The sequence below is a fragment of the Phyllopteryx taeniolatus genome, chromosome 18, assembly GCF_024500385.1.
Source record: "Phyllopteryx taeniolatus isolate TA_2022b chromosome 18, UOR_Ptae_1.2, whole genome shotgun sequence".
In the NCBI taxonomy this organism is placed as follows: domain Eukaryota; kingdom Metazoa; phylum Chordata; class Actinopteri; order Syngnathiformes; family Syngnathidae; genus Phyllopteryx; species Phyllopteryx taeniolatus.
In genome coordinates, this window is record NC_084519.1 from 7,608,656 (window position 1) to 7,622,198 (window position 13,543).

At 44.0% G+C, this 13,543-nt stretch overlaps 1 protein-coding gene across 1 annotated transcript in view; it reads left to right on the forward strand.

Moving 5' to 3' along the window:
- Positions 1 to 97: 97 nt before the first annotated feature.
- Positions 98 to 13,543, forward strand: part of susd6 (sushi domain containing 6) — a 39,714-nt gene continuing 26,268 nt past the window's right edge. The window contains exons 1-2 of the mRNA XM_061753060.1: positions 98 to 353; positions 12,711 to 12,884. Coding sequence (XP_061609044.1) covers positions 12,752 to 12,884 — 133 coding nt within the window. The 5' untranslated portion in view covers positions 98 to 353; positions 12,711 to 12,751. The remainder of the gene's footprint in view (positions 354 to 12,710; positions 12,885 to 13,543) is intronic.

Consider the following 13,543-nt stretch of genomic DNA (forward strand, 5'->3'; position numbering starts at 1 on the left):
CTTACTCTGAAGGGGGCTCGCTCGCTTTTACTTTGAAAGGGGCCCGCAAATGATTTGACAGATTAGGACCCGCCCTTTTCACGGAGTAGCCATGGAAACCGCGCGAGAGCCACTGAGCGAGGCAGCTGGTCGAGTTCTCAGTCACACACCGAGTTGTTTCCGCTCACCTCAAATAAAAAAAAAAAGAACTGTGGCGAGCCGAGCCGAGCCTCGCTGGGGAAATACGACGACGGAGACGACATCATTTGGTGCTATTTCGCCACGTACCGCGTCGTGTGTGTTCGTTTACGCCGCAGTTAAATGCGTCGAATGTGAACAAGGGAGGACGGCTCGCCGCTGGTAACCTTTTGTCGGTAAGTCGTCTTTTATTTGGCGAGCTAAGCACAGAAAGGCCACTACGAGAGCCCCATTCGGTACCCTTGGCGGCGGCGGCGTTGTCGTCGTCGTCGTCGTTGTTGTTGTCGTTGTCGTCGTCGTTGTAGTTTGCTTGGTCACAAACGGGGATAACATGACGTATTTTAATGGCACTGTAAAGAATATTCACGCTCAGACTTGGAGGATAAGTTCCCTATTTATAAACTTGGAACAACAAGTAGTGTTTCACAACATTCACATATTTTCAGTTGCTTTTGGATATATATAACAGTGTCATTAATGGTCTAATAAGGCATTCGCACTTAAGATAAGGAATTATTCATGTGAAAATAAGCAAGTCTCAGAGAGTGTTCCTTGTGTATTGTTACGTTTCGATCACGTGAACAGTGATATTCTATTTACAGTATTATATGTACAGTACTATATTTAAGCCGCGAGCGATGATGTATAAATGTTGGTTTTATTTGTCTCTACTACATTGTGTGTGCGTGCGTGTTTTCTTGGCAACGCGTCACGTTCTTTGTTGAAATATCTCGCAGTACATTTTCACGTGTCCTAGCGTGTGACTGACTGACTGTGCCGCTGTGAAGGCAGCCGGGCGTCTCCAGAGAATGGAAACTGATGTGTTCTGGTGTTGATTTTGGTGGGGTTGCTCATATATTCCCCCACAGCACTGTCCAAATCCACCCTCGCTTTTGTTCCAATAATACCTTGAGTGGTTTCCTGTTTGTTGGGAAGGACAGCAACGTCACACACTTACCGTACTCAAGGATGGAAGTGATTACTGTCTGCTTGGTCATAATGTAATCAAAAATCAAGAAGAAGAAGGCAGAACGCAAGAGACTCTAGGGCAACACGTTATGATGAAATGTGTAAAAGGCAGGGTTCTTAAGATTGTGCCGCATACTTTTTGGGTTATTCCTTTCTGGAGGAGTGGAACCTCAGGTCGAACACAATCCGTTCCAGGGACATTGTTGGTCTGCAACATGTTTGCATGTCCAATCCGTTTTCCTCGTCTAGTATCTTGGTCCTGGATCAGACTTTCGCCATCCAGGACCTAACTGTGCAGGTATTTTTAAGTGGAATTTTAACATTTGCAACTGTCAACCACTGTAAGGGAAATATAAAACCAATAAAATGATCAGTCTCAGCTTTAGTGATGGCTCCCATAATTATCAAAATAAAAGTGCCAAGTCTATAAAGAAGCTAAATGTTAATAGTAAAACAATAAACCACTACAGGGAGGTGTCAGTTTACAATGGTACCGACATACAACTCCAATTCCAATGAAGTTGGGACGTTGCGTTAAACATAAATAAAAACAGAATACAATGATTTGCAAATCATGTTGAACCTATATTTAATTGAATACACTACAAAGACAAGATATTTAATGTTCAAGATAAACTTTATTGTTTTTAGCAAATAATCATTAACTTTGAATTTCATGGCTGCAACATGTTCCAAAAAAAGCTGGGACAGGTGGAAAAAAAAGACTGAGAAAGTTGAGGAATGCTCATCAAACACCTGTTTGGAACATCCCACAGGTGAACAGGCTAATTGGGAACAGGTGGGTGCCATGATTGGGTATAAAAGGAGCTTCCCTGAATTGCTCAGTCTTTCCCAAGCAAAGCTGGGGCGAGGTTCACCTCTTTGTGAACAAGTCTGTGAGAAAATAGTCGAACAGATTAAGGACAATGTTCCATCCATCCATCAATTTTCTGAGCCGCTTCTCCTCACTAGGGTCGCGGGAGTGATGGAGCCTAACCCAGCTATCATCGGGTAGGAGGCGGGGTACACCCTGAACTGGTTGCCAGCCAATCGCAGGGCACATACAAACAAACAACTATTCGCACTCACATTCACACCTACTGGCAATTTAGAGTTTCCAATTAATGCATGTTTTTGGGATGTGGGAGGAAACCGGAGTTCCCGGAAAAAACCCACGCGGAGAACATGCAAACTCCACACAGGCGGGACCTGGGCTTGAACCCCGGTCCTCAGAACAGTCGGCCACCGTGCCGCCAGGACAATGTTCCTCAACGTACAATTGCAAGGAATTTAGGGATTTCATCATCTGCGATCCATAATATCAAAAGTTTCAAAGAATCCAGAGAAATCACTGCATGTAAGCGGCAAGGCCGAAAACCAAGCTTGAATGCCCGTGAACTTCGATCCCTCAGGCGGCACTGCATCAAAAACCGACATCAATCTGTAAAGGATATCACCACATGGGCTCAGGAACACTTCAGAAAACCAACGTCAGTAAATACAGTTCCATGCTACATCTGTAAGTGCAACTTGAAACTCTACTATGCAAAGCAAAAGCCATTTATTAACAACACCCAGAAACGCCGCCGGCTTCTCTGGGCCCGAGCTCATCTAAGACGGACTGATGCAAAGTGGAAAAGAGTTCTGTGGTCCGACGAGTCCACATTTCAAATTGTTTTTGGAAATTGGGGACGTCGTGTCCTCCGGGCCAAAGAGGAAAATAAACATCCAGACTGTTACGGACACAAAGTTCAAAAGCCAGCTTCTGTGACGGTATGGGGCTGTGTTAGTTCCAATGGCATGGGTAACTTACACATCTGTGAAGGCACCATTAATGCTGAAAGGTACATATAGGTTTTAGAGAAATATATGCTGCCATCCAAGCAACGTCTTTTTCATGGACGCCCCTGCTAATTTCAAAAAGTCAACCACCACTGCAGCCCTCCACCAGTTGGGGCTTTATGGCAGAGTGGTCCGACAGAAGCCTCTCCTCAGTGCAAGACACATGAAAGCCCACATGGAGTTTGCTAAAAAACACCGGAAGGACTCCAAGATGGTGAGAAATAAGATTCTCTGGTCTGATGAGACCAAGATAGAACTTTTTGGCCTTAATTCTAAGAGGTATGTGTGGAGAAAACCAGGCATTGCTCATCAGCTGTCCAATACAGTCCCAACAGTGAAGCATGGTGGTGGCAGCATCATGCTGTGGGTGTGTTTTTCAGCTGCAGGACAGGGAGACTGGTTGCAATGGAAGAAAATATGAAATACTTCCAAGTACAGGGATAACCTGGACGAAATCCTTTTCCAGAGTGCTCAGAACCTCAGACTGGGCCGAAGGTTCACCTTAAAAAAAGACAATGACCCTAAGCACACAGCTAAAATACCGAAGGAGTGGCTTCAGAACAACTCCGTGACTGTTTTTGAATGGCCCAGCCAGAGCCCTGACTTAAACCCAATTGAGCATCTCTGGAAAGGCCTGAAAATGGCTGCCCACCAACGTTCACCATCCAACCTGACAGAACTGGCGAGGATCTGCAAGAAGGAAGGGCAGATGATCCCCAAATCCAGGTGGAAAAACTCGTATCATTCCCAAAAAGTCTCATGGCTGTATTAGCTCAAAAGGGGGCTTCTTCTAAATACTTAAGAAAGGGTCTGAATACTTATGGCTGTGTGATATTTCAGTTTTTCGTTTTGAATAAATCTGCAAAAATTTCAACAATTCAGTTTTTTTCTGTCAATATGGGGTGCTGTGTGTACATTAATGTGGGGAAAATGAATTTAAATGATTTTAGCAAATGGCTGCAATATAAAAAAGAGTGAAAAATTTAAGGGGATCTGAATACTTTCCGTTCCCACTGTATATTGTAGTAAGTCTTGTGCTGCCGTTGGCTCGTGTGTTGTTTACTATCAATCTTTTGGAAAAAACTGAGGTCTTATAAGGTATATATCATGCATAACATATATTGCGTATTGTTTTAAAATAGGACAAATTTGACTACTGTAATTTGCAATATTATTTTATTTGGTTGCCAACCAAATAATGTGGCGACAAGTCAAAAGTCACGACAAAAGGTTCTTAATGATTTTGTTTACACTTAACTGCACTGTGGTTGTTTAACACCTCTGGGCCCAGACTTTAAACACAAGTTTTTTTGTATGGCCTCAGCTGCTTTCTGTTGTTCTTACCCTTTTCAACATTGTAAAGTGATCCTGTAATCTTTTATTGTTTTTGTCTCTTTTCTATAACTTTTGGATTTGTCTGTCACATTCCTTGAGGTAGCCGATTGGGATGACCAGGCGCTGTGGGGCTTAATATCACTTCATACCTCAAAACAAAGAGTGACTAGTGTGTGCCATTCAGAGCTCTTGTCGTTGGGCTCCCTTCACAGGCCCCGATGGCCTCTACCAGCTGCGGTACCATTGGGGCCTATCGGGTGGAAATATCCTCTCGGCTGTTTCTTTGACACAATGAGTGCTTTCTGTCCACGGACACACGCCTGTGCTGCTGCTTTCCTTGGACTGCTTTGCATTCGCGGAGCTGCAGGCAGCTGAAAAGCCACAGTAACAGCCTGCTGGATGGATGCTTGTCAGACTAGTGTCTGAAGTGGACAGTTGCCTAGTTTTCCTGTCGTAATTGTAGGGCTTAACATCCTATACCAGACTATTACCCAGCCATCCATTTTCCGTACCGCTTATCATCACTAAGGTTGTGGGTGTGCTGGAGCCTATCCCAGCTGTTTTTGGGCAAGAGCCGGGGTACAGCCTTGACTGGTCACCAGCCATTCGCAGGGCACATATAAATAAACAGGCATTTGCACAATTTAGAGTCTTCAATTAACCTAGCATGCATGTTTTGGGGATGTGGGAGGAAACTGGAGTACCCGGAGAAAACCCATTGTGTTGGTCAAAAAAGAACAAAATGGGGGAAAACGTGTGGTGGTCACCGATGCTATGGATAAGACGTTTATTCAAGGATTGCTTGAGGTATGTTCACGTACTTTCAACATGATATGGCTCACAAGCAGCCAACAAAACGTTACATAGCCTTGCAAGGCACTAACAGCTGTACATAAACATGCCGGCGTTCTGTCCAATCATGCTCTAAAGTGTTTGGTGTGTGTCAATAATTTAATTACAATAAAGTGATTTAATTACAGTAAGTTAGCACCCATTATTTCTGTCATGTTGTAATGTTGGTTTGACCTGACTGATTAGAATACATGACCTGACGAGAATATTTTTGAAGATACTCAGTACACAAGTATATACAGTAAATGAACAAGTCATTTAAAGAGACACATTGCTCCATCTTGTGATCGGATCAGTGATAAATCCATCGGTTTTTTAACTCTCTGATCAGTGATCGGTCCCAAAGATCCTGATCGTGTAAAGCCTATCTAAAACCAACTAAAAGCAAATAAAGGAATATTTTCGACGCAGGGGTGTCGAACTAATTTTGTCACAGGCCACATCATAGTTGTGGTTTCGATCTAAGGGCCGTTTTGACTTTGAACCCATATAACTGTATAATCGTCTCATTATTATTATAGGTTCACAATTTACCGATGGATAACTAGTTTTGAAATCAGAAGGTTGTAAAAAAATGTTTGACTATTCCATTTATTTTAAAAGGGGGATTGTTAACACAAAATGTATGCAATATATTAACGTTATTAAAAGTGAAGACAATTTGCAATTTTGGTATTTTAGCAAAAAACATGAAGTTGACGCACAGATTTGCTTTCGTGGGACACACAGAATGATGTGGCAGGCCGGATCTGGCCCGAGGGCCATGAGTTAGGTACCAGTGTATTAGAGGAATGAGAAGCGCTATAGTTGTAGACTTGTTGTAGATAGATTCAGATTATTCTGAGGCACTTGTCCATCCATCCATCCATTTTCTGTACCGCTTATCCTCACTCGGGTCGCGGGCGTGCTGGAGCATATCCCAGCTACCTTCGGGCGAGAGGCGGGGTACACCCTGAACAGGTCGCTAGCCAATCGCAGGGCACATTTAAACAAACAACCATTCGCACTCACATTCACACCTGCGGGCAAATTTAGAGTCTTCAATTAACGTACCATGCATGTTTTTTGGGATGTGGGAGGAAACCGGAGTACCTGGAGAAAACCGCTTGAGTTTTCTTATGCACTTGTATGAAAGCAATTAACATGATTGTGCTTAAGCTTTTCACTTTGCAAACATACCAGCCGGTCAATACGCTGACCTCCCCAAGAGCTCAACCTTTCATTAGAAATGCCATCTCAGCAGAATCTTTCCAGCCTAACATATTTTAGTTTTTTTGTACTCCTTCTGACTTTAGTTTGTCCTTCATATTGCAAATACTTTTTGCCACAGTCTATCAGTAACCGCTGACGGAGATTTTGAATCTCCTAACGTAGGGAAAAGGGTAACATCCATGGTTTCAAAGGTTGGCATGGGTCCTTTTGCATTTCCCTTTGGCTCTAACTGTCTTGTCAAATGTGGTCTGCGTCATTCTCTCCCACTGACCTACACCGCATGCACATATCCGTTGCCATCGATCAAACCCTCAGGAACATAAGGAAGATGGTGGGCGGCCGGGTGCCTAACCCTACTGTTTGTGTATTGGAAATTTCTCGCTCTCTTCAAAATTCCCTTATGCTTCAAGTATTACATTAAAGCACGTGCAGCCTGATCAGATATGCTGGGATTGATTTACTGGAGCACTCTAGTCTGTGAAATCTTTACACTGAAAACATTGAGATTGGCAATGCAAGCATTTTTATATACAGTGGAGGAAATAATTATTTGATCACTCAGAGTGAGAGTAAGTTTACCCACTGGCAAAGACATGAACGGTCTATAATTTTAATGGTAGTTTTATTTGAACAGGAAGAGACAGAATATCAAAAAGAAAATCTAGAAAATCTCATAAGATTTATAGATTTTCCAAATCTTTGAGGTAAATAAGTATTTGACCCCCTATCAAAACATTACTTGCTACTTGGTGAGAACACCTTGTTGTCCAGAACAGAGGTCAGACGTTTCTTGTAGTTCATCACCAAGTTTGCACACAGTTTGCATTGCGGGAGAAATTTTGGATCACTCTTCTGTGCAGATCCTTTCCAAATCCTTAAGGTTTTGAGGCTGTTCCTTGGCAACTCAAAGATTCAGCTCCCGCCACAAATTTTCTATGGGATTTAGGTCTGGAGACTGGCTAGGCCAATCGCAGGGCACATACAAACAAACAACCATTCGCACTCACAGTCACACCTACGGGCAATTTCGAGTGTCCAATTTATGCATGTTTTTGGGATGTGGGAGGAAACCGGAGTGCCCGGAGAAAACCCACGCAGGCACGGGGAGAACATGCAAACTCCACACAGTCGGGGCCGGGGATTGAATCCGGGTCCTCAGAACTGTGAGGCTGACGCTCTAACCAGTCGGCCACCGTGCCGCCGTATTTCACTCAATGAAATACAATAAAAAAAAAATTTGTGATTTTCTTTTAGATATTCTGTCTCTCACTGTTAAACCTACCACTAAAATTATAGACCACTCATGTCTTTGTCAGTGGGTGAGTTTACAGAATCAGTGAGGGGTAAAATAATTATTTCTTCCACTGTACTAGGTAAGTTAAACATCTTGAATATTAGCCTCTTACAACAACAACGATTTCTGTATTAGGCCCGTCCATAAGAGAAGACCATCTCTCTTTGCCGTTTACACAAAACTCAGAAGTAGTGTATTTCTGCTACTATGTGCATTTTTGCACAGTGACACAGCATCCCACAATCCAACAGATGTCGTAACGTCAACCCCAGCTTCTGGTGGTATATATAAAATATTCGGGCTGTGACCGTTTTCATCACAACCAGGCAAAACGTCAGTCATTCCTCACACACAGGGGCCATCTAACCTCTGTTTTGGCTCTCATGGTTTGATCCCTCATGCTACCGCCCAATGTGTAAAATTGTCTAGTTGAGGTTCCCAATAACATGTAGTCTTTCACATGCAACCCAGTCATTTTTGGCAGGTGTTTACAGTATCACCATCGAGCAGCTCTAGGTCATCTGTCAATGGCCATGCAGCAGATCTGCAATCATATCCACTGCCCTCTAACTGTAACCTTGCCATTACATTGGCCATTAGCTCAGCAGCAGTGTGTGTCTGTCTCTCCTTCTCTGTAGAGAGTACCCTGTCTGCAAGATCCCCATAGATAACAAAAACTGTTCCCACTTAACAATCTCGCAGTAGCAAAATAGCCAAGATTTACAGTAATGTCCACCTTTCTCACCGATGTTGGATCCTCTGAGTGTGAATCTGTCGCCTCCTCATGATTCAATTTGATTTGAATTCAGACGGCTTTGATTAAATTACGGATTTTCGATGGGTCTTGAATCGATGGACATTCATTTCGATGCCTACTTGCTACTTTTAAAACCCTATTTGTAATGACTCATGTTTGCATGGTTAAAATAAATTAGAGTTTCATTTACTGGCATAATGTTTTATTAAATGAAATTGAAGAAATGCATAAGTTAGAATATAACATCCATCCATTTTCTTGAACATTTATCCTCACTAGGGTCGCGGGCTGCTGGAACCCATCCCAGCTATCTTCGGGCGGGAGGCGGGGTACACCCTGAACTGGTCGCCAGCCAATCGCAGGGCACATAGAAACAAACAAACATTCACACTCACATTCACACCTATGGGCAATTTAGAGTCTTCAATCAACCTCCCACGTATGTTTTTGGGATGTGGGAGGAAACTGGAGTGCCCGGAGAAAACCCACCCAAGCACGGGGATAACATGTTAACTCCACACAGGCGGGGCCGGGATTTGAACCCCCGGTCCCCAGAACTGTGAGGCAGATGTGCTAACCAGGCGCCCACCGTGCCGGCTAGAATGTAACATTTCAAAATAAATCGTGTATTCAAATTACTAGTGAAAACTGTTTACAGTGAAAATATTTTCAATAGGCTCTAGTACAGCCTTGTCACACATCACTCCCATCAATAAATTTTTTTATTGTGCCTTCAGTTTCGCTCTGTGATGTGACATCCCTGATGTGAAACGGTCACCTACCTCAGGGGCACAGCACAGCCACATTCAGACCAAACTCAAGATACAGAATGTCATATTTTCTAGTTTAGCTGGTTTGGGTTTTGCTTTGCGTCCTGCAGCACACATATTCATTGTGCTTGTGTGGGGAGCTAACAGAAAGACGTGCATACCAAAACACAAGTTATTTACGAGGCGTATCAGATAGACTTCACACCGATTTGATCGGTATCGGCCGAAAATTTTCTGCTGATCAGCTTTTATGTCATTCGCCAATCCGACCAATTACGTCATCAATCGACGCCGCGCAAGACATTTACTCCGGGTCGCCGTCACGTATGAATCCAAAAGCTAGTTTATTTTTAGCCTTGTTCCGTGTCTTGTGGCGTAGTACTGTAACTATCTGACAGCCAATAAAGTTTTTCTCAATCTTGTCGGTGAAAAACATGTCGTTGGTGTGGGACTATTTTCCGGTGTTTCACACAAACAACACACAAGTTATTTGCAGTCTCTGCACAACTGAAGTACGTTTTGGGGAATGTTATCTAAATGTTTCAACACAACAAATTTGATCAGGCACCTGAAGAATGTACACAAGGAGGAGCATGCCGTGTTCAAGCAACGCAGCGTGGGGGGAAAAACAAAGCAAAAGCCAAACGGACGCAAACTCTGGACAACACTGGTCCATATAGCCGGCCAGGACAGTGAGAAAGTTAGAGTAAGCATGTCATTAACAGTATTTATTAAAGTAATTGAATTGCAATAAAGTAATTTACCGGTAATTACAAGCCGGCATGGTGGACGACTGGTTAACTGCCTCACAGTTCTGGTAATATAGAGTGTCTAATTACATTTGAGGCGGCACGCTGGCCGACTGGTTAGAGCGTCAGCCTCACAGTTCTGAGGACCCGGGTTCAATCCCCGGCCCCGCCTGTGTGGAGTTTGCATGTTCTCCCCGTGCCTGTGTGGGTTTTCTACGGGCACTCCGGTTTCCTTCCACATCCCAAAAACATGCATGAATTGGAGACTCTAAATTGCCCGTAGGCATGACTGTGAGTGCGAATGGTTGTTTGTTCCTATGTGCCCTGCGATTGGCTGGCAACCAGTTCAGGGTGTACCCCGCCTCCTGCCCGATGACAGCTGGGATAGGCTCCAGCAGGCCCGCGACCCTAGTGAGGAGAAGCGGCTCAGAAAATGGATGGATGGATAATTACATTTGATTACATTTATAATGACTTTTATCAATTTTGAATGAATGCAACAAATGGAGGCGGCATGGTAGACGACTGGTTAGAGCGTATGCCTCACAGTTCTGAGGAGCGGGGTTCAATCCCCGGCCCCTCCTGTGTGGAGTTTACATGCTCTCCCGTGTCTGGGTGGGTTTTCTCCGGGCACTCCCGTTTCCTCCCACATCCCAAAAGCATATGTGGTAGGTTGATTGAAGACTCAATCATTGCCCGTAGATGTGAATGTGAGTGGGAATGCTTGTTTGTTTCCATGTGCCCCGCAATTGGCTGGCGACCGGTTCGGGGTGCACCCCGCCTCCCGCCCGAAGATAGCTGGTCTGCTCCAGCGGCCCGCAGCCCTAATGCGGATAAGCGGTAAAGAAAATGGATGGCTGGATAATTACAGTAAGTTAGCACCCATTGATGTTGTACTGTTGATTTGACCGAAACCTATGTCAGTGGCCAATCCTTGAATGCCCACTAGAGGTCATTTATGTTTTAACTTTAGTCTAAAATGCTAGAGAATACGTTTGAAGGTACTCAAGTATACAGTACACAAGTATATACAATAAATGAACAAGTTGCATTGCTCCATCTTGTGTTCAGATCGGTTATCCATCCATCCATCCATTTTCTACCGCTTATCCGAGGTCGGGTCGCGGGGGCAGTAGCTTTAGCAGGGACACCCAGACTTCCCTCTCCCCAGCCACTTCATCCAGCTCTTCCGGGGGGATCCCGAGGCGTTCCCAGGCCAGCTGAAGTATGTAGTCTCTCCAGCGTGTCTTGGGTCGTCCCCGGGGTCTCCTCCCGGTGGGATGTGCCCGGAACACCTCACCAGGGAGGCGTCCGGGAGGCATCCGAATCAGATGCCCCAGCCACCCAGCGATCGGTTATCGTTTTTTTAAACTTGCTGATCGGTGATCGGCCCCAAAAATCCTGATCGTGTAAAGCCTAGTATCAGTGTTTTTACGTGCCGCGGTTATTTACTCAGATGGTGAACTTGTTCCCATACTTGACTTTATTTATGTACTCATATGTAATGTCCAAAAGTGGCTTTTAAGTTGGTCCCCTTTTTGCTACAAATTGAAAAATATTTTTCAGTGGAGGCTGACATTCTGCTGTCAGATGACTATTGTGCACGCGTGACAATCCTTTTTTGTATCCTATGGACTTCACTATCAATCGCAATACTCTGACATAAAAAAAAAAATCTTCAGTAAAGAATCATTTAACATCTGAATTTTAATGCCGCTAAGATTATTTCTCCTGCCCCAAGTTGGTTCCCTGATAACCAAATTGTCTTTTACAAATGAAATTGTATCAAGGACACACATTTGTCACAAGGGTATTTGAATGCATGGGGACATGTATTTTCATCCTGCTTGCTGGTGCATTTACGTAGGTCTTACATCAGCTTTTCTGATTGCTGCTGGTTTGTCTCCTTGTTCAGGGAAACAAAACATTCCCATTTACATTTGAGAGCAGACAATTTGTAGTGCAGAGCTATGGTAGTTTTACACCAATTCTCCCTTGTGGAGTTAAACATTTTGGGGTTGTTTATGCCAAGAAGGTAGTGTTGTCAATGTAGTCACACATCTACGTATACACATAATTTTCACATGCCATATTTCCCAACCCCATTAAACAATGGATCGAAACCAGAAAGTGTTGTTTGATAATAGGTTTAGAGACAGAGGGCACACCCATCACGTCATGTTTCACTTCTTATCGTCATTTCAAACAATGCAGTGTTACTCTCACATGCTGCACCACCCACCTCAATAAGTAGATGCTCATCCAAAGAAAGCATGCCTGGTGTCAATTAATTGATCACCTCAGAGGTGGAGGAATCAGGCAGATCAGGAGTCCTGCCTACCTTTCACATGTCTGTAATCCTGCTTCCTCATTGGCAGCAGGGATTTGTTTCCCTGTTGCATCATCTCTACCAGCGCATTAACTGCTAGTTTATTTAGATCTTGGTCGAAAGCCAAGAGTGCGAACAGAAGGTCGATTACAGGAATTTTCGTGCTGTTGTTGTCGGAAAGGGAATCAAGAAATTGTCTGTGTTTTGGAACCAAAGTATGAGCCGCTGGAACTCAATAGCAACGCATGCAGTAATCAGATAGCTGTTTGATGATTCACTGAGAAAGCCCTTTTCATTGTCACTATGGCGTATAACCTGAATATTGTTCCCCATCCCCTCTCCGCGTTGTGGGTTACGCAATGTGATGCTGAATGTGTATAGTAATCCATGTTCTCCCTCCCTCTCTCCAATGTGGCTGGAACAGGTTAAGCCGTAGAGGACTCTTGCCGGTTGTTGGAGGAAAAGATGTGCAATGGAATGGTAGCGTTACATACGAGAGCCCCTTCCTCCTTCTCCTCCTCCTCTCTAGCCCACAGGCTGGCCGCCTTCCCCACGCTTCTCCTACTCTTCACTGTGCTGCCCCATGCCCGCGCATCAGGTAAGACGCACACAAAAACATGCTTACTCCCCACTTATCCTCTTACACTGTGCACATGGAATAAATTGCCATTTTAACCTGGTTCCACTGACTCGTTGAAGTTATGTTCCGCTCATCTTGCAGGCCAGGCAGATTAAATTGGCTTCCTTTTACCCTCGAGTTGCTCAGGTTGCTGTCCTGCACGTGCCATGGTTCTGTTCATCCCCTTAATGAATCACAACAGTTCTCTCAGCCATTGAGTGAGACAGAAATAATGTTTACTTCAGTCATGTTGCTGTCATAAGTTTATAATCAGATGTTCATGTCCTCTGAGAGAGGTTTTAACAGAGCCAGCAAGTGTTAGTTTTTAGCCTGCACCAACATTCATGTCAAGTTTTGTACTTTAGTGGGAGAAAAGTAGTTTATTCTTCATATTCAGTTGTTGTCCACTGGTTTGGTTTATGCTTAAAAGTCAAAATCTAATCTGATTTTGTCAAGGACTACACAATCGTTTACAACCAGTACATTGTTGACATTGCATACTTGGAAGTCTTTGCTTGTGCTAGCTTCCCGTTCACTTCAGCTCTCTGATGTTCCTCCTACACACATAAGCACACACCATCTGCAAATACAGACACGCACACACACAAAGCCAGCTCGTGAAATGTGCCAGATGTCCT